The 21364-nt window shown below is 38.3% G+C and overlaps 2 protein-coding genes and 1 long non-coding RNA gene across 4 annotated transcripts; 1 reads left to right on the forward strand and 2 right to left on the reverse strand.

The window, feature by feature from the left end:
- Positions 1-22: 22 nt before the first annotated feature.
- nbn (nibrin) lies at positions 23-13524 on the reverse strand. Of its 2 annotated transcripts, XM_077598344.1 has the most exons (18): positions 13377-13524; positions 12987-13108; positions 12150-12277; positions 11752-11911; positions 11575-11678; positions 11387-11504; positions 10556-10746; positions 10372-10469; positions 10154-10280; positions 9876-10081; positions 9520-9682; positions 8816-9395; positions 8661-8741; positions 8375-8515; positions 8162-8269; positions 8043-8092; positions 6603-6661; positions 23-890 (listed from the first exon to the last, which is right to left on the reverse strand). In XM_077598344.1, exons 1-17 carry the CDS (start codon positions 13405-13407, stop codon positions 6628-6630), a joined length of 2442 nt encoding a protein of 813 aa, XP_077454470.1. In that variant the 5' UTR covers positions 13408-13524; the 3' UTR covers positions 23-890; positions 6603-6627. The 2 variants fall into 2 exon arrangements, with proteins under 2 accessions (XP_077454470.1, XP_077454469.1); XM_077598343.1 differs by lacking the exon at positions 23-890 and having other exon boundaries at positions 6360-6661.
- Positions 453-5634, forward strand: osgin2 (oxidative stress induced growth inhibitor family member 2). The gene is made up of 6 exons (XM_077598348.1): positions 453-719; positions 2282-2374; positions 2529-2665; positions 2943-3134; positions 3224-3315; positions 3389-5634. Exons 2-6 carry the CDS (start codon positions 2308-2310, stop codon positions 4566-4568), a joined length of 1668 nt encoding a protein of 555 aa, XP_077454474.1. The 5' UTR covers positions 453-719; positions 2282-2307; the 3' UTR covers positions 4569-5634.
- A 4491-nt stretch (positions 13525-18015) lies between the features above and the next one.
- Positions 18016-19076, reverse strand: LOC144073408 (uncharacterized). Its single transcript, XR_013300072.1, has 2 exons — positions 18992-19076; positions 18016-18795 (listed from the first exon to the last, which is right to left on the reverse strand). It is a non-coding gene; the product is annotated as an uncharacterized LOC144073408 (long non-coding RNA).
- Between the last annotated feature and the right edge of the window lie 2288 nt (positions 19077-21364).

Consider the following 21364-nt stretch of genomic DNA (forward strand, 5'->3'; position numbering starts at 1 on the left):
TGAAGGAATACGAATCTTTCAAACTGCACAGCCGCACAATTTCAAGGCGGTATATCCAGCAGATTTAACAGATTTGAGTTTTTTTGTTTACATGTTACGTCTATTCCGGTCACGTGACCAACGCACGTCTGAACCAACCAATGGCTGCTGGTAGGTTCACGTACCCCCCAAAAAAGTCGTAAACAACAATATAGTTTTAAATCCTGTACGTTTTACTAATTTAGAACACAACCAGAATATCTAGACAACAGAAAATAGCAAGCGCACGATTTGAATGTTTTGTAAAAAAGATGACATAAAAAAAACATCCAATGACTAATGATTGATTTACCACAATGAAGTAATTAGAGAAGATAATCTCGATTATGTGCATGTTAATACATCTCAATGTTAAAAAACAAAATAACAATATTTGCCAAGAACCATATCCTACGTGTGTGCGACACGCTTCCACGTGGAGTGTACCCAGACGGAGAAATGCGTGACACGCTAACACTATGCGCAAGTGACGACACTTTTCTCCCATTATCTTGCATCACACAACCTTCCACGGGGACCCAAAGAAAGAACAGGTTCGTCCTCAGATGCGCAGCTCGAAGTGCGTGGAACGTGGCGTGCGTGGATCCTCCCACCGGCATCAGGGTCTTTATAAAGCAAAACGCGCCGCCGTTCGTCGCGGTCACGGGGCAAGGCGGGCGAGAGACAGCATCCACAGCGCGGTAAGAGACCCCCGTCCTTGATTGGGACCTTTCAAGGGGCTTGACGTCAAATATGGAATGCTGCTACTGCTGATGATGATGATGATAACATGAGCGAGATGATGTAGGGGGGCGTTTCTGTCAACCAGCTGGTGATGCAGCATCTTTGTCTTGCATGTGCAGAGATGAGGCCTGCAAAATTCTTGAATTTATTTCAAATGTCTACTTTGGCGATGAGGTTTATTGATGTCAGATATATGAATTAAATGAGAACACCATGGCCAAGCAGATATGAGTTATTACTTTAATGCATGGTGTACATTGGAGTACAGTTCATACTTATTAGATGTGGTATAAACAAAAACAAACTGGTCCTGCTTCGTCAGTGATATAGTTTTTTTGTAATGAGCTGTATGTGGAAGCTAATTAGTGGGGGTTGAATTTGAAACTTGTTTTTATGAATGATCAAAGCAAGCAAAACCGTGGGGGAAAAGGTTAAGAATCACTATTCATTGACTATCATTGACTATCTCTATAATGTAAGAAATATTGGCACTTTGTTCAAAATTATTCAACCTCCATTCTAGTAAACTGATGTAGCAAGTTTAACTTTTTTCTCTTTGTCTATAATGAGATCAAATAAGAAATTAACCCGAGACATACATAACTTTTAACAGTTAGGTTTCCGACCTTTGTTTTCACCTTTGATGTCACTTGACCAGCTTTGCAAGACAATTTGTGATGAAAATGCTTAGAATGTTCTTTTTCAAGCATTTTCGCTCGTTTTAATTGCTTGTCTCTGCAAACTGCCCGATTTTCAATGATATGTGACTGACTCAATTGGATTGAAACATTTTTTTAATTAAAATCTTCGCTCAGCCAAATAAACTGGATCCTTTAATTGAAGGTTATTAATAAGAAACTAGGCCAAAGGGACGCCATTCTTTTCTAGCTGAAAGGATGTTCAGTAGGTGGTGTGGAAAATCATGAGTGTGTAATGACAGAAGTGTCTCTGAACAGAAAGCACTGCGTGACGGTTGGGTCTGTCAGCGTGGAGGACCACATTTTTATACCACTGCAGTTATTTTAACGTGGTTAAGGACATTAATGCACCCAGTGAGATTAAAGCCCACTGGGTAGGCGTGATCACAGGGGATTTGCACACAATGGTACCGTCGTCTAACACACCAACACACACAATAGTAATGTTTCGTAACACAGCCGAGCCCATATAAATCTGATTAAAACTGGCTTTTGTTTGGGGAGCGCCGTTGGGTTTAAAGAGATGGAAGTCTGGCCTCAGGCAGTGTTTGATAGGCTGGGACAGGGGAGTGTGAGTACCCTGCCAGGAAGGGAAAGGGTTGGGATTTTATCATGTGGACAGTGTTTCCATTACAGGGGAGTTAGGTCATGAGATGGCAATGCCAACAATATTGCCATGTAAAAATAAAAGATACTCAGCTTGTTCAAATGACCAAGCTAAGACATAAAAAGGTTAACTCAAACAAAGGTCTCCATTTAGTTGACTAGAGATGGATGGACAGTTATGGAAGTGTCTAGAATTTTTCCGTGGTTCTTTACAGTGCCAGCTCTGGCCCAGGCTTCAGCAATGCCTCTTCTGGAAGAGACCACTCTCCCACAAGAGCACCCACCTATTGTTCCCGTCATCATCATAGGTAATCAATGTGCCACATACCTCACATAACAATCCTCTTTATTTGAGTAATACGGAGCAAGTAAAAACAGGACCAGAAAACGTTCTAACGCATATTTGCATTGTTTCAAACAGCAAATAAAAGAATGAGCATTAATCATCTCCCTTCTGTTCAGGAAATGGACCATCGGGTATTTGTCTGTCGTATCTGCTAAGTGGTAACAAGCCCTACTTTGACCCAACAACAGTCCACCCAAACCCAATTCTGTACAGAAAACTGCAGGAGACCAAACACCTTGCCATCACTGAACAGGTAAAATACAGAATGCTTGGAATCACAATGCCCCAATATCAAATATTTCTGATTGGCTTGCAGGTTTAAACCTTTCTTTGCCGAGTTTATATATACAACCTCTGCTTGTGGGAATTTTCGCAACATCCACCCATCATCCTTTGTCGCATTCGTAATTGCTCTACAGTGTAAACTTCCTCTCACAGGAAGGATCAAGTCAAAGCATAAACAGAATCGAAATAAATGAATGCTACGCCTTGGTCTTATTTCATCCATTTCGGCTACTTCTTGTTTGCAGGATCTTGAATATTTGAGTGAAGGTCTTGAGGGGCGATCAAGTAACCCAGTCGCTGTGTTATTCGATGCATTATTACACCCAAATGCTGACTTTGGCTATGAGTACCCTCCCGTGCTTCAGTGGAGGAAGGAAAAGCAGCAACTTATCCCTCATCTAGTTTTAGGGAGAGCAACGCCTGGAGGAGCCTGGCATGTAAGTTCCAATGTACTTTTGCTGCCTGGAAACTCGGATTTTGGATTTTGCTTGGAAGGTTTTAACATGCCACCCCCATTTTTCCTCAGGCAATGGAAGGCTCCATGCTGACAATAAGTCTGGGGATATGGATGGAGCTTCCTGGCGTCAACTACCGAGACATGCTCGGCGGAAAACGGAGGTACCCAAACAAGTGGAAAATCCTTCACTTTGCTCTTTACTAGCCTGACACAATGGTCCTCTTTTTGTTCAAGGGATATCACCAGTGACCGGGCCACTCCTGAAGAGATCTCATCATACTACCGCAACTATGTGAAGCTTAAAGGTCTTCAAAAGAGTTTTGTTGACAACACCTACGTGACCTCTGTCCAAAGACTCTGCCGAGGCCACAAGATAGAGAATATTGAGAGAGTGGACGCTCGTATCAGAGACGAAATGGCCGATGATGGTCGAAACGAGAGCTACGGGGGAAATGGAGAGGAATGTGTCGGCGATGAAGGACTCGGGTCTCTCTGGGAGGTGAGGGGATACCAACAAGTGCAGAACAACACTCACGTCCCCTTCTCGCTGTTTGCGGAGAATGTGGTTCTCGCTACTGGAGCATCTGACTCACCAGTAAGATTAACCGTGGAGGGGGAGGACCTACCCTTCGTCTTCCATAGTGTTTCAGACCTGGGCTTAGCTATTAGCCTGCAGAAGTTGGATAAAAACTCAGATCCAATATTAGTCGTCGGGGCCGGCTTGAGTGCCGCTGATGCGGTTCTGTGTGCCTGCAGCCGCAACATCCGGGTACTGCATGTCTTTCGAAAGCGCGTCGACGACGCTGACCTCATCTTCAAACAGTTGCCAAAGACCTTGTACCCAGAATACCACAATGTCTACAACATGATGTGCTCTCAGACCTACGCTAACGTGGTTTCCTCCTGTTCTTCAAGCGGGGCTCAGTCAATGAGCATCGCTTCTTCGGTTTGTGCCAAGATGTGCTCCAAACCGCAGTTGGCCGCAGTTAACATGGCTGGTAATGCTAGCGTAGGTCTTTTTCCTGACTACACAAGCTTCCCAGAACATTGCGTGGGGTCCTTACAGTCAGATAGGAGGTGCTTGCTACAGGGTAACAATTCCCTGAAGGCATTTAAGATCTCCATGGCCTTGGTGCTGATTGGAACAAATCCCAATTTGTTCTTCTTGAAAGACCAGGGTCAGTACCTGGGTCAAGATCCCACAAAACCCATATCCTGCAAGAATCCCATTGACATCCACCCATACACTTTTGAGTGTACCAATGAACCTGGATTGTTTGCCATGGGGCCACTGGTAGGAGACAACTTTGTTCGCTTTTTAAAGGGCGGAGCATTAGGCATCGCCTCCTGCCTTTTGAAGAGACTGAAGAAGAAAGGGAAGCTCATTAACAATGTAGGGAATAACTTCATTTGAAATGTTTGGTGTAAAAGAGGAAGACATTGTTAAAAATCAACATTGTATTTTTTCATTCATGCAAGCCAAAAAGGCTGTGCAGTGGAGCACTGATATTCAGGAACAGCAAAAACCCACCAATAATGGACGTCTGTTATAATGAAACACACAAATCATTATTAGATAATCATGTGAGTTTGCAGGTAATGGAAATATTCAGTGTTCCACGGTGCATGTTTTTACTTTCCAGGAGTCTAAGCTAACGTGGCAGCATTTTCAAAATGTCAATTCTTTATGGAACAACCTCAAAATTCATGGGTTTTTTTTCTCCCCTTGATGCGTAAGTTTTTGAATCCATCAAGAAATTAGGAGAGGCTATACTCTCAAAAAGTAAAATACTGAGAGACAAATACATTCAGGCCAAACTGTAATGCCAATCACTTCTCTGTACGTGTAAATCCACAAGAAACTAACATTGCAATCTTCCTGATGACTGAGCCAAACTTTTTTTATTTATTCATTTGCTTAACATGAACATTTGGATTCATATTTCAATCTTTTCTAGAGTAGGTGAGCAAATGTGAGGCTTTCTATGCAAACTAATTACTACTGAATGTACATTTAAGTGTCATGTTTTTAGTAGCTTCTAACTACTCTGAGTAGTCATTTAATATTTCAGTGACCTGCCACTGGCAGTGTGTTTTAAATTTGTGTACTCTCATATTTTGGTCAAACCCTAAGGAAAATATTTATAAAGACAATATTTATTGGTCCATTTTTTATGAACCGAAAAACATTTCCAACGTCAGCAGGCCACCAAATTTGCATATTGCATGTGTTACGGACAAAGGAACTCTATTCTATGAAGTATAATACTAGTAATGTTTTTATACTGTCATTATTAGAGGGAATTTGAAATGGGGAAAAAAATCAAGAAAAGTTCATAATCAGCAATAAAAACAACAAAAAAGCCATATTTGATTTTCCAATTTTTTTGCACTGTTCAAGTTGGTATTATATACTGTACCTTATGATACCATGTTGCTTATAGGCAATGCACTTTCTAATAAAAATGTTTTATTTCTAACTTTCTATACAAAATTAATCCAATTTATTCTTCAATCCAACCACCAGTCCACGAGCCACATGGTGCCGGTCCGTCAGATAAATAAATAACAGTTTGCCCTCGTACTTGAAATGAGAAGTTGTTATAATATTAATTAATAATTGCTATTATACTAAGTATACTATATTATACTTTTTTTTTGGTAGTCATTTTAAAATTAAAAAAAATATCACAATGTTCAGTTTTGACAGATAAAGAATTGGCTTATCAAATTGTGCAATTGTCAAATAATACTTTGACCGTTGATTGTAAATATTAAATTAGTAATCGATGTGTTTTGGCTGGATGACTGCTTGCCTGTACAGTTTTGTGTATGTAAGTGCCTAACAGTCTGCTTGTACAGTGGACTCAATTTTCTAGCTTGACGACGGGGAGAAAAACAACCATCAACTAATCTATATAAAGAAGTGTGTGTGTGTGTGTGTGTGTGTGTGTGCAGAATTCTGGTGCCTGTAACAGTTGTACAATTTTGACTCTGCTGGTTTGAGTCAAGTTGTGCATACCATTTTCCCTACATTTTAAGATAAAATATTAATTACTGTAAAATAAGGAGACAAAATCTCATTCATTTCTCCATTAATAAGCCCTTTTTTTGGTGTAGAACATTGACCAAAAATCACATCTACTTGCGTGAACTAAAACAGGGAAATAATTTTCTCCTAAGTGCACAAAATAGGAAAAGATGCTTCTTGGCATGTTAACTTTTAATGATCTCTTCCACAGCTATCGATTTTGAAATGTTTTGTATGTCATATTTTTTGTTATTGACAAATAAAAACAACATAGAAAAAGCTCTGAACGCCAGTGAAACTTTTCTTTTACAATTCTTGCTGTCGATGCTGCAATTAGTTCAATAGAACTAATTTTAGTGAACAAATAACATTATGGAGGTTCATCAGAATTTGAACCGAACCAACCATTGTACGTACATATACATGGGGTGAAGTTTCTCCTTCATCGCCTCTTGGATACTTTGGTAGGGTTGTACCTAAAGACATAAACAAACACGTCAAACAGTTGATGTCATCGCCCCGTCGGGATGGGCTTTTAACATTCCTCACAGCTCATCCTTCAATGTGCTTGGTGTCGATTTGAATAAACAAAAAAAAGCCTAAATGAAGCACCGTAAAAGACAAAAAAGAGTGTTTGAACAGCTTAAAGCAAACAGGCTTCCTATAAAGCGCGTCTGGTTTGGAGTCGCCGCAATGCAACGGTCTGTTTTCTTAGTGGCAGAGTCTGTTCCCCAGCTCCGCATGACTGAGTGAGTATGACTCAGTGATCAAACAGCTCAGCCTCAACATACACACACGCAAAATCAATCTCAATTGCTTTTTCTGCTTGGTCAAAGAAAGCACATCAGCTTACATCACCCCTGTTACCTTAGAAACCGCAATGACGAAAGCGACCGCGATTCTGCTTAATTATGTTGATTGGGATGAGTCTATGATTAGTACTGCGGATGCACAGGCTGCAGTGATGGCTATTAATTTGATGTCAACAGGTACAAGGGAAATCACATGGGAATGAAGAATGAGTATGTTTAAAAGGACAGAAAACACTTAACATAAATAGCTGATTCAATGAATTTAACCCTTTTATCCATGACTTCTAATTTCATATTTTTTTGTAACCCTCACAGGGCACTCACCCCGGCCCCCCCCCCAAAAAACGATTGGATGTCTAGCCCCGAAAACACTATTTGTGTGAGATAACTTGTGCCATGAAAAGAGTGCATCCCAGTTTGGCTGAAGAGAAACAAAATGAAGACTTTGAAGTGACCTTGTCAAAACCCTGACCTGAAACCTATAGAGATCCACACCACATAAATGCTTTAAAAAGTCATGCACCTCTTAATGAAGAAAAACTACATCAAGACATGCTATTAACATTAAAACACCTCGTCTTGGCTGAAGAAAAACAATAATGAGTACTTTGAAGTGACCTTGTCAAACCCTGACCTGAAACCTATAGAGATCCAAAGCACATAAATGCTTTTAAAAGTCATGCACCTCTTGATGAAGAAAAACAAAAGCAAGACTTGCTACTAACATTAAAACACCTCGTCTTGGCTAAAGAAAAACAAAATGAGTACTTTGAAGTGACCTTGTCAAACCCTGACCTGAAACCTATAGAGATCCAAAGCACATAAATGCTTTTAAAAGTCATGCACCTCTTAATGGCTGAAGAAAAACAAAATCAAGACTTTCTATTAACATTAATACACCTCGTCTTGGCTGAAGAAAAACAAAATGAGGACTTTGAAGTGACTTAGCCAAAGACCTGACCTGAAACCTAATGAGATTTTTTGGCATAACCTAGGCAGGTTTGTGCTTCCACAAAGATCGATGCGTTTAAAAAAAAATTCTCACCTGAAGAGGTCATCTCCTTGACTCTCCTCCAGTCTGCTCTGCCTCTCATCCTAAAAAAAATGTATAGAAAGCTCAACAACTACTCCAAGAATGCCAAATTGACAGCAGACGAATCAAACCTCCTCTGTATCTTTAAGCCATTCTTCAATTTCGGAGTTCCTGCCACGGTTGTGAGCCAGCAGGTCAGACCCCCCGATGATGCCCTCTCTCCCGGCGGGCACTCGCATCTGTCCCAAGCACACGTCAGGTAGAACGGATGTTTCCGTTCAGAAGTATCGGTTAATATCAAATAATAAAAATGTCATGCTCCAGGTTCGTAAATGCATTCCGACCTTACGAAAACGCTTGAAGTTCTTCACAAAGCCGTTGCTCTGCACCTGCTGCTGTTTGGTTTTGGGGAGCACGTTAACCGTCAGAGATCTAAACTCCATCAAAATCAACTGTTTAGGGAGGTTTTCATCCAGTTTTGTTGGCTGCAACACAACATACAGGATCCTAAAGCTTTATGCAAGACACCTCCTTGATTGATCAGAATCTTTGGATAAACAGGAAATAAGACAAGATGTGCCGAGCCAATGGATACATTCCATTTACGACTCTAGCCACTACTATACTTACTTGGGTCTCTGTTTTGAAGTCAATAGGTTTCATCAGATGAACATTAGGCGCTTCCTCATGAAGGAGAACATGTCCTAATTTCTGGGCATATTAAAAAAAGTATTCAAGAACTTTGAACAGGTGTAACTTATACTGAAAAAAACATGACTGGCAACCTGAGTGGAAGACTCTTGGTGGGCTTGAACATGATGATTTGTGTTGTCAGTTGAAACTTGGCTACTCATTGCCTCTGCTGATGGCCGACGTCGAACTATCGTTCTGGGGACCACTTCCTGCTCAGCTTGGTAGCGCTGATGTGGAACCAACTCCTCTTCCAGTCGCATTGGTGACCCTCGACTGTCTGCGTCATTATCTTCATGGTCTACTCTCTGCTTCTTACTTGCAGCTATTGCTGTTTTTTCTATCTGTCGAGTACGGTTGTTTCGGGCTTGTGTAGATTCGCCAATGGAGAACGACTCGTCTATGCAGTCCATTTGCTGAGACATGATAGACTCCAATTCAACCATATCCATTTCTTCTTCTATCTCCTTCCTCTTTCGACTCCGGTTGGACGAGGCCCCGAAAAGATCATTTTCGAAGTCCAATGATGTCTGCGAAGGGGCTACGGGGGCTTTGTCTGAACATGAGGTGGAATCTTCTGAGGTCGCGGGGATAACTGGCACCTGAACGATGTTAGATTCATGCACAGGGCGTTTTGGCTCCGAGATGACCGCTGAGAACTCTTCGTCTAAAGGCCTTTGAGAGAAAGGCAAATATATTAAGTCATTTCAAATTTGCCAGAGCAAATATTGCTTATTCATTCCCAAATACAGGTGATCACAGAAGAGAATATGCGGAAAAACACCGTCCTAATGGTTACCTCTTCTTGTTGACCGGTTTGAAAAAGCTAGTCATCGCAGTCTGTTTCTGTGGGGAAACTTGTGGAGGGACTTTTTTACGAGGAGATTTCTTTGGTTCCAATGTCGTCGTACCACGACCACACTTTGCCAAAGGTTCCAATGTTCTTTTGTTAAGTTCCTGGCCTGCAAGTGCCACAAAATTGGCAAAGTTACAGTTTTTCAACAGTGCCATTTTGGTTGTGTTTAACTTTTAGTGATACTTATTAAGCCGTTCCAATGACTAGTGTAGTCTGTGATCAATTGGCTTTTGTTTTCATTGTTTCCTTTTTTGTTTTATTTCTAAAGCAACTTTATGTTATCAACACACAGTATTTACCTGTCACTTTGGCCGCAGATTTCTTCCTGATGGAAACTGCATTCCCGGTAGTGCTGAATGACCTGATAGGCAAGTTGGACGCGGTGTATTGAGCGCTTATCTTTGCAGTTGTGGCTTTTGAGGTGCTGGGATGAGTGGTGTCATTCATCTTTTTCTCTGGGGTCTCTCCCACTGCTGTAATCCCACTCACCTCACACCGCTGTCGACTGATGATGAAATTGATAAGGAATATCAGGGATAAAAGTGTAGACAGTATGAGGAGATGAGTGTGTTCGTACATTTCTGAAGTCTCTGTGTTGATAGCGTACGCTGTGATGTTCTGCGATGCTGCAGGTAAAACGGTCTCATACACTGCTGGCTGTTGGGAGAGTGACGAGCTCGGAATTCTTGGCGTCGTCACAGTCGCTTTATCCAAAAGGACATGAGGGGACACAGTATTTAACCACAGCAGTCATAAGAAATACATTTTTCCGCAGACGTGACTCATTTTTTCTACCTGTGTCTATAATACTGGATGGGTTGCAGTACATTACACATGAGGTGTAGATGGTAGCCAATCCAATTTCAGACTCTGTAATGACTCGAAGGCCTTTCCTGTCTCACAGGAAGCAAGAAATTGCCCCTTTACATCTTTACAAATGACAAAGAAGATGCGCTTTTCCACGTGGGTTTCCACAAACCTATGAATGATGTCCCTTACAGAATCATGCCACCCTGTGGTCGAAGCTGGAAGGAGAGGTTGTGAGTTCACGCCAGAAAAATCTACTACACAGCTACGCGGGGACTCCAAGAGGTCACGAGGTAGGTTGCCTTCCACTAGAAGTTGGCTGGTACCACCGCCAAAACTCACTGCTGCACTCAGACGCTTGAACTGCAGCGATGCACAACATTGACAAAATGAGTTAAAGGAGTCCGCCATAGAGTTCAAAACAAAAACAAACAAACGTACGTACGTATGTATGTGTGTGTGTGTGTGTGTGTGTGTGTGTGTGTGTGTGTGTGTGTGTGTGTGTGTGTATATATATATATATATATATATATATATATATATATATATATATATATATATATATTATATACACACACACATATATATACATACATACATATGTACAGATGTATATATACACATATATATACATATATATACACATATGTATATGTATGTATATATATATACACACATACATATACATACACATACATATATATACATATACATACATATATATACATACATATATATATACCTATACATACATATATATACCTATACATACATATATATACCTATACATACATGTATATATTTTTACAGGAACACACTTATTTATTTATATATTTATTTATGTATTTATCAACTTAATTATTACCTATTTATTTCGTTTTAAAATGTCTTTTCCTATGTCTGTATTCTCACCCTCTTTCTACTGTGACAATGAAATTTCCCGAATACGGGATGAATAAAGTTATCTAATCTAATCTAATCTAAAACAAAATGCAAAACAAACCTGCTTGCTGGTGAGAAAAATGAAGGTCGTTCCAGAAAAAAGCTGTTTGCGTGCGTGATCTGGTTCCAAGTTCACTTGCTCATTATTTAAGTAGGGCTCATCGATGTCAGGGATGAATCTGTAAAACAACAGAAAACAGGTCATTTCTTTTGTTTGATTAAACACAGGAATCTGTAATGGCATTTTACCTTTCCGCTTTTGGATGGGTTAGCTTCTGGTGAGTGGCTTTTCTCAGCTCTGAGAAGAACTCTGGTTTCACGATCGGACGGCAGCAGAGTAGAGCAGAAATAGTCTAAAAGGGAGGAATGATGCAAAAACATGCCCATATTTAACACGAAACACTCTAGGTGAAGCATTTTTCTGACCTTGATGGTCACTTTAACAGAAGGCATGACTAGGTGGGTGCAGTCCTTAGTCCAACTGCTGACCAGCTTTCCCCCAAATAGTTGCAGAGCCTCAGAAATTGCAGCTTTTCCATCAGTGTCCAAACAGGAAGAACACACCACCGGGTTCAAATGATTCACACTGGACAAGAAATAGACAAAAAGGCATCTGCTAAATTCTTGGACTTGTTGACCCCGACATTAACTTGCATAAATGAATGACTAAGTTCTTCCCTTTTTATAGTTTTACCGTTTTTTGCATCCATAAATGTAAATGTCATACTTATTAGATCAGTATCTTAAAAAAATGGAAAAAAAATGAAAGAAGCTTCATACTGTTTATCTGTTTTTGGCGAGATATTTGAAATGTATTTTAGTACCTGAATTTGGATTGAAAAACTCCAAAAGTAATGCTGTCCCCTGATTTCAGGGTGACAGGGATGTCCGCTGCCAGGGGTTGGCCATTGACGACGGTGCCGTACTTGGAAGTATCCCTGAGGGTCAGTGTCTTGGGAAAAAATAACATGGGAGATCATTGAAAAGGACTTTTAACATAACAATTTAATGGGTACTGCATGGGTACTCCCTTCCCTAATTGCTCTCTTCTCGTCATATCGCCTACTATGTAAATTTGAGATAAATACACTACTCCGTTATCAGCTTATCACGAAATTTGACCCTGATACATTATGTCATCACCTGTTCCATTTCAAATGACAAAAATATCTTGCAAATTTGATAATAATCCTTTTAAGAATTTTGGAGTTATCAGGAACACGTATGCAACCGAATAGATTACCTTCACCTTAAAAAAAAATTGTACACAAAACAGATACAAAAAGTATGTACCATAATGTTTTGATGTTCGTTCAGTAATCAATGAATTGGCATTACAATAAGTGTAATAAATTGTAAAAAACCTTTTGTATGTATTTAGACGATCACTTAAAAACATATACTGTATTCCAGGGATGCAAACAATGAACCGTGATACAAATTTCCATTATATAGGTATTGTTTTGAACAATGGCACTAGAATATCCGATTAATTGCACCTTCTGCCACTTAAAAGAAGAGGATTTCCTCGGCATGTCACTGTGCTTCATTGGAATCCGTGGATAAACAGAAAAATATGTTTTTTCCAGTAGATGATTTTCTGATCAATGACATTGGATAATTGGATAATCACAACATGCATCTCATATCATTTTTCCTACCTGATCAGTAACAATGAAAGAAGCATGAGCCCTGCTAATAGACTGGTCACTGGGCAGCAGGATTTCACAGTTCTTGCGGCCCACAACATATTCTTTAGCTGGGAGAAGATAGTGGGTCTCACCTGTTTGTCAAAGGAGAGCACTTAAGGACTTTGAAAAACTAAAACTCTTTAGTGTGTCTCACAAATGGCTGACAAAAGCATACTTTCTTAAAGTGGGACACAAAAGTTGAACATAAATGGATGCTTTCAAACACACCAAACATATATTATTATCACTTTTGTCCCCTATTGTCAATGAAAACTAGCAGACCTGATTTTACCGAGAAACAAGAGCTAATTACGTGCATTGCAAAGTTAAATCCGTACTCAGCAACGAGAGAACTGTTACCTTTTTGATCCACTGGATTCAAGATCCACATTGTTGTTTTTTGAGGCTTTTACTCTGATGGACACATTAAAATACACCAAATAAAAATTGCAGACTGTCATCAGCTACTGCGAATAAGCATTGCGCGCGCTCTAGCGTGACGTCAAATGTAAGCGTCTTCCAATGCGTCTCATAGATGTATATATATTTTGAACTAGATGCGAAAAGTTCGACCCAACGACGTTTGTAACCAGCTGCCATATTAAAGCAGTAGACTTCTCAGGGAGGCTGTATTCTAGCGTGTTTTTCTTTCTAAAAATTACTCCTAAATTGCCAAAATATTGACAAATTTTCAAAAACTGATTATGAACAACTGTTGTATTTGTTTATTGTTATTACTATTACATTATTATTATTATTACTATTATTATCATTATCATCATTATCATTATTATTGTCATTATTATTATTATCATTATTATTATTATTGTTATTATTATTTTGTTTGTTCTTGTAATTTCTGCACTTTCCGACTTGTTTATGTTATTGACTACTTATTGTGTGACTACTTATTCATTACTTATTGCTTCATTATCTATTTACTATTATTTATTGATTATTTATTAGTTTGTTGTTGTGATTTGTGCATTTCGTGATGAAGCTTTACATCTCATTGTACTTGTATAATGACAATAGAAGCATTCAATTCAATTCCATTCAATATAGTATGACAATATATTGTAATGTTAAATACAACAATATAATAGACTCAAAACATGGGATCACTGTCAGACTTCCAGGAAAGCCCTGCAGCAGATTGGAGGCGGCCTCGTCCCCAGAGGCAGGGCAGCTTGTGATTGGCCTTCATCACCACCACACTGGCGCAAGAGTCGGGCTTCCGGAAGATGTCACACCACTCAGGATAGTCCACAGGCTTGGACACACTGTGTAAAAATCAAATTACTACAAAACCAAAGGGGCAAAAATACTTTTGAACAAAGGTACTAACTGATCACAACATCCTACTCCAAAAGGCTCCATGCAGACACATTGGTAACAATCACTGGTGATCCAACGCCCACCCAACCCATACACCTCACCCATGTACTCGCAGCTCCCTGTTGAGAGAGGAAATAGGTAAACACTTCTTAGAGTATATATCAAGGTGTATTGTTACTCATTTAGTTATTAGTAAAAGAATACAAAGAAATATTCATTCATTTGCCGTACCGCTTATCCTCACAAGGGTCACGGGGGGTGCTGGAGCCTATCCCAGCCAACTATGGGCACCAGGCGGGGAACACCCTGAATTGGTGGCCAGCCTGAGAACCATTCACGCACACACATTCACACATTTAAGAGTGCTCAACCAGCCTCCCATGCATGTTTTTAGGATGTGGGAGGAAACCAGAGTATCTGGATAAAACCCATGCAAGGCCAGGGAGAACATGCAAACTCCACACAAGAAGTTCAGAACCTGGGATTGAACCCTCAATCTCAAAACTGTGACGCGAACGTGCTCACCACTCGTCCACCGCGCCACCACAAACAAATAGATGATGAAATAAAGTATATATAATTACTATACAATTTTGCATTTTAGTATACAATAATTATAGTTATTTAGAAACATTAAAACCAATAATTTGGTTGAACCCCATGTCAAAAATGATTTTTTTGGTCAGGAATTTGGGCATAACCTTGAAACATGGGGAGCGGACTATACCAATGTCCTCATAATCCCCAAAATGTATCTGCATTTTTTTATGCTTAAATAATCCCTCATTAGTGTGACATAGTTTCAATAATTTGGCAATGTTCCTTTACACTATTAAATGATCAACTAAGATAAAAAATATATACATATAGAGCAACTCACATCCACTTAAACAATTTGTTATAAAATATGGCATGTCTTTAAAAAAAGTATAGTCCAGTTTTTGTGTTACCCTGTAAGGAAGTAACATTTATGAAGCATGTGCAACCTTCTAGTATGCTTGTATAGTCACTTCAAGATGTAAAATCATTGAAAAACAGGCAACACATGACTATGTAAGGCTGTGGTAAGACAATAAAATCACACTGCACTGACCTTTGGTGTTGAAGAAGCACTCCCCATGCGAAAATGACGGTACGCCAGTACTGAGGAAAACTCCACATGCTAAAAACATGCCAATTGCTGCCATCTCTGCAAACACGCTCCAATAAATACTTCAAAACTCAGTGGCAAAAAACACATTTTGTACCTCTTACCTTTGCTTAAGTGCAAAATGAAACTCTTGTCCTCTCTTAGTAGTCTAGTTGGCTTCTATTCATTTCACACATGGACGATTGTCTTATTTATACCATCATGTCTTCATTACCTCCACATTCCTTTTCGCATTTCTGGTTTTTATCGGTAGTTTTCTACCCCCAACCTCTTCCATTGGACCTGCTCATTAATTCTCATCCTCCATCAGACAAACAGAACGCATAGCAACTGATGTTATTATTATGATGCCACTTGGCACGAATAACCCCCAGAGCCTTCAGAGGGCCATCTTTTAAAAACATTTGACTCTGGGGACTTCTTTTAAGGTAAATGGCTGCCTGTGTATAGAATACACAAATTTTGATGTTGCGTGGTTTTTAGTGAAGAATTATACGTGATGCAAAATGGGCGTAGAAGGCTGAAAATTTAAATTAAAACATAATATACTTTGTAATCATCACATGTGACTCATGATGTGACTCAGTGATGTGCATCTAATTTAATCTGTCAAAATCTATTTCATGTCAATTTAATGAAGCATATTTTTTATGATTGGGTGACATTTTGCTTTGAACTGCTACTTCTTGCTTCCAATGATTAATTTTAACATACATATTTGCTTAGTGCTATAGTTTTGTATTCTTTTCAATCCTGAAAGCACGGCCTTGAAAAATGCACATTATTATTTTCAATTAACTTTGTCTTTAAAGCAAAACTTTTGATAAACAGGTAGATGACAACTTCGTTTTTTCAACACTTCAAAAAAATCAAAATAACAGATGATATGGAGACAGGTTAAAATTGATATAAAAAGATATAAAATACTGTAGTTGTTTTTCTGCCTCAGATGTAAACTGCTCCTAATAAGGGGATTTTTTTTGTCAGCTCGACATTTCTTGGAAGTTCAATTTTTCGAAGTTGGAAAGTTGTACTTGAAAAGTTCAAATGTTGAAGAAAATTATTCTGCATTCATACACTGACGCAAAGAATTGTTAGAAATGTTAATCAGTAACATGAAATAACACATCACCAGTATTTGCTTTTGTAATGTTCTCTTTAGGGTGTGGTGTGCCATTGCCCCATAGTAGAGTGGTCATTCACCAACCAAGAGGGTGTAGGTTCAATTCCCTGCCCTGGTGTCCTCATCTAAGTATCCTTAAGCAAGACACAAGCGCAGTAGATCATCAATTTCTGTGGCTTGGTATAAAATATCACAACCAATGTCCAAAGATACCCCAGTGAAATAAAAAAAATACTAAAACTGGTGTTTAACTTCCTTTCATGACTTGATGAACACACAAATTAATATCTTAGTAAATCCAGAACATTGGAAATACAATATGAATAAAATGTTTTCTTTCCCTGTGTGACTATTTTGTTCAAAAGTTGTCTTAACCTGTAATATCAGAAGGTCATTTATATATGTTTTTCCTTTTGTGTGTAATATTTTTGTTTATTTGATGGGGTGAGTGGTTCACACATAGGCCTCACAGTTCTGTGATCGAGGGTTCAATCCCCGATGGGTTCATCCCATGCTTCGGTGGGTTTTCTCCAGGTACTCCGGTTTCCTCCCAGAAGCATGCTTTGGTGGTTAATCACTCTAAATTGGCCCTATGTGTATGAGTAGGGCATTAATGGTTATCTGTCTCAATGTGCCCTGTGATTGGCTGGCGACCAATTCATTGTGTCCCCACCTGCTGCCGGTTGTTGGCTGGTATAAGCTCCAGCACCCTCACAACCCTTGTAAAGATAACCGGTAAGGAAAATTACAGAATGAATGAAGTAATATTTCCTCACACCTCAACTATTCCGAAAATGTTAATTCCAATGAGGTTGGCAGATAAAGTTGAAACATGTTATTTTTACAGTGACAAAAGATGACATTGTTGTTGTCATTAAAACTGCTTTCGTAGCATGTGCCCATGTGTAGATCCCGGCTAACCGGTTTTCCAGCCATTTGAGATTTCTATAACAATAAAGAATGCTGTGGCACACCATTAAAAAAAAAAAAACCTTTTATATTGCTTATATGCTGGTTTCATGTCACATGTATAGATTGTGTGCGAGCGAATATTTTCATTTCTTACATATCACAGATCTGATTTTCCAGACAACAACCTTAATAAAGATTATTTTATAAAATGGACTGTTATATCTTAATTAGCATTTATTAAAGGATTAAAAATATCAGATGGACTCAGTAGTACACGCTTTAAAAGTAAAAATTAGTCCATGTTGGCCTTCATGGCTTTATTCATTTTTATTAGAGAATTCAACTGGAAGATATCAGGATTTTAAATGTGTTATATGAACACACAGGCATTCAAAAGCAGTTCAAATCGGCCCCTCAAAATATAAAAATAACCTACACTTTTGAGATATCCACAATGAAACCAAGCAGTTCAACAGTTTCATTCTATACTTCTCTTTATTTGAAGCTGAATTCTGTCAGAATTACCAGATGTCTCCAGTCCTATTCTAGTCATTTTATGTTCTACGTTCTATTTATTAATCGACATCACTTCATGCTGAAACCCCATGCCCCCCTGCAACTGTTCAATATTTCAGTCTGCAATGAAAAAACATAAAATATTAGATGTGGTGGTGTCCTTCAAAATATTAGATCATTCTTAAAGGGACTGTAACCAGAATATGAAAGAATGGACAGCAATTTCAGGCACTCATGTAAAATATTCGACACAATCATGTACATTTCTAATACAGTATATAATATGACAGGTCATAATACCATAATACAAAAAAAGAAAAGATGAGAAACCATTAAAAAAAAGTACTTCACTATCGATCAACTCCTTGTTAGATACAACATAGTTATCAGAGAAATCAATGATGGCGGGATTAAATTGATTTTTTTTTTTTTTAAAGGAGAAAATAAAGAAACCCAATTTACAGATTTAAAACTTTACTGGAATTTGTGTACATATTTGGCCAATACAATAAAATCTGCATTTTTAGTTAGACGGAAAGATGAGTTTTGCAGCCCGAAAAGCAAGCAAGGACCTTCACTTACTGCTTGGATGAGGGAGCTGTTCATTTGGACGTCAGTGCCAGACTCTGTAGGAATATGTCTGATATTTAGTTGACATGGAAAAGTTCAAAAACAACCGAATATCAAACATATCACACAGCGTCGAGCTGATCGGAACCTCGGCGCTATGCTCTGGTGACCTAAAAAGTTGGCAAGACAGAAGACATAAAACGTGAAACGAGATGAGACAATAACATATACAACAACATAAACCCTCGCAGAGAGGGAGCAGAAAAATTGTCCAACTGAGCATGCTATTTGCTTTAAGAAAGAAATATGAATCCCTCCATGCTAGGCACAAAAATCAACACACGCACATGCCAATATGAGACTTACCGAAAGCTCTGGTTCACTCCAAAACAAAAAAATCATGCTCGATGACCATTAACTGTCAAAAATAAGTGTATGTGCAGAGTGGGACAGTATTTATATAGAGCGGCCCGTCAATTTGAGTGTCACTCGTGTTCGCGACACGCACATTCACACACATTTGGTGCTGCTTGTAATTAGGCCTGTATTGATCCAGGCCTGCAGCCTTTCCTCCCCGCATTAGCCTGATCAATAGACATGATGTTCATCCCACTGTGATCACACCCTTACACAAACCCACGCACACAAAAACCATTACAGCTGCACAGTCGAAACACTTTCAGTTGGTCCCCCGTAGGATTTATGTATAGGACACGGACCTTGAGTTTTGATGATATTTCATCTTCGACAGTTATGAGAACCCTTTCAAAATAATAAATGCTTTTTTTTAAATCGCAATTATATCCAGTTGAAAGATTTTGTCATTTTCAAAATGGTAATAAAGTCATTCAATTCAATTCAATGTGATCCAATGACACAATTCCATTAGGAATGCAATAAAACAAAACCTAATTATATATATATATATATATAGTTATATATATATATATATAAAGTTGTCAGTGAAATTATATATATATATATATATATATATATATATATATAATTTCACTGACAACTTTCTAAGTAACTAAAATTGCGAATTTGTATTGCTGTATGTATATTTTTGACCCAGCAGATTTGATCACTTTTTTCTGTTTGCCCATAATAAAGTCATAAAAGAACCAAACTTCATGAATGTTTTTTTGTGACAAAGAAGTATCTGTTCCAATCACTTTATCAGAGAAAAATCAGACTTGTAGAAATAATTGGAAACTCAAGAGAGCCATGACATTATGTTCTTCACAAGTGTATGTAAACTTCTGACCACAACTGTATACATTTGATTATTTTTTTATTTTATTTTTTTATTATTAATATTATTCCAAAGCTATATTGCAATCAATGACATATTCATTTTACGTGCTGCTTGTCCTCAGTAGGATGCTGGAGTTTATCCCAGGGAGCGTTCAATGTAGATTAACAAATTCTTATTTAAATCCAAATAGTTTCCAATTTAACCCAATCCACTTAGATGACAATTACAAATGGAAAACACACTTTGTCCAATGCTATATTTAAAGCTTACCTTGCTAAAATCGATGAAAACACAAAACATCAATTAATATGATCCAAAAATGTTTTATAACTGTTTTAAGTAAATATAACTGACATGAAATATGTTCATAATATTGTATTCATTATAATTTTATAGCACTTTGTCCAATGCTATATTTAAGGCTTACCTTGCTAAAATCGACGAAAACACAAAACATCAATTAATATTATCCAAAAAAAATTTATAACTGTTTTAAGTAAATATAACTGACATGAAATATGTTCATAATATTGTATTCATTTAATGAAAGGTGCTAAATGGAATCATTTTGAGATTTCAGCATATATCGTAATGTTATCCAAACAATCAATATTGTATCTTAAAAAAATGTTCAGACCACTCCCATAAAATCAGCCAGCAATTTATATCCATTAAGTTTGAACAACATACATAGTGAAAATCACTGACAACTTATCAAGGTGTTAGATCACATTTTCGCACAGTGCTTATGTCATAGCAAGGTAAGACTTTGTCCCGGAAGTGACTTCCCATACCTGATAAAAGGTGCGTCTTTAAATAGATGCAAAATAGACCGTAAAAGTCTTTCTATATGATCAGCGGCTCAGGTTGACCAAGGCTGTTTGACTTAGCAACCACATGCACTTCCATTTTTTTTCTCCCCACTCCTGCAATGACCTTGTGGAGCCTATTGGGGCGGAATGACAGCACTTTGATTGCCTATTTCAGACCCCCAGGCCACTTTTTAACACAACCACTCAAACAGATGTGACGAGTACAGAGGGGGCAAAGTCAAATAGGAACAAAAGGTTAAATGACAAAAAGCAATAAAAAGTCAAAGTCAAAATAGCTTTAAGCACATCTGGTGCTGCCATATATATGTTTTGTTTATTTTGGCTATTTCCCTTTGTTCTGCAGTTCTCTATTCAAACACGTATGACGTTATTAATCATTTAATAACTAATCTTAATACAATATACCAAGCCCAGTTAAATGACATTTAATGTCACACACAAATGCTTCTGAATGGTTACACACTAGTGCAACAGCGAAAATATAAAAAATATAAAAAATTATGAACAAAGGGCATTTAGGGGAGATGGAGGGCCTCAACACGCAGCATATTGAAAGATTTTATAATTATTCGAGAGGCACCGACATTTTTTCTTCAGTAAAACATTCAAACAGAAAAAGTGTGATAACAATGAAGACACAAACGCACA

This window comes from Stigmatopora argus, chromosome 4, assembly GCF_051989625.1.
Source record: "Stigmatopora argus isolate UIUO_Sarg chromosome 4, RoL_Sarg_1.0, whole genome shotgun sequence".
In the NCBI taxonomy this organism is placed as follows: domain Eukaryota; kingdom Metazoa; phylum Chordata; class Actinopteri; order Syngnathiformes; family Syngnathidae; genus Stigmatopora; species Stigmatopora argus.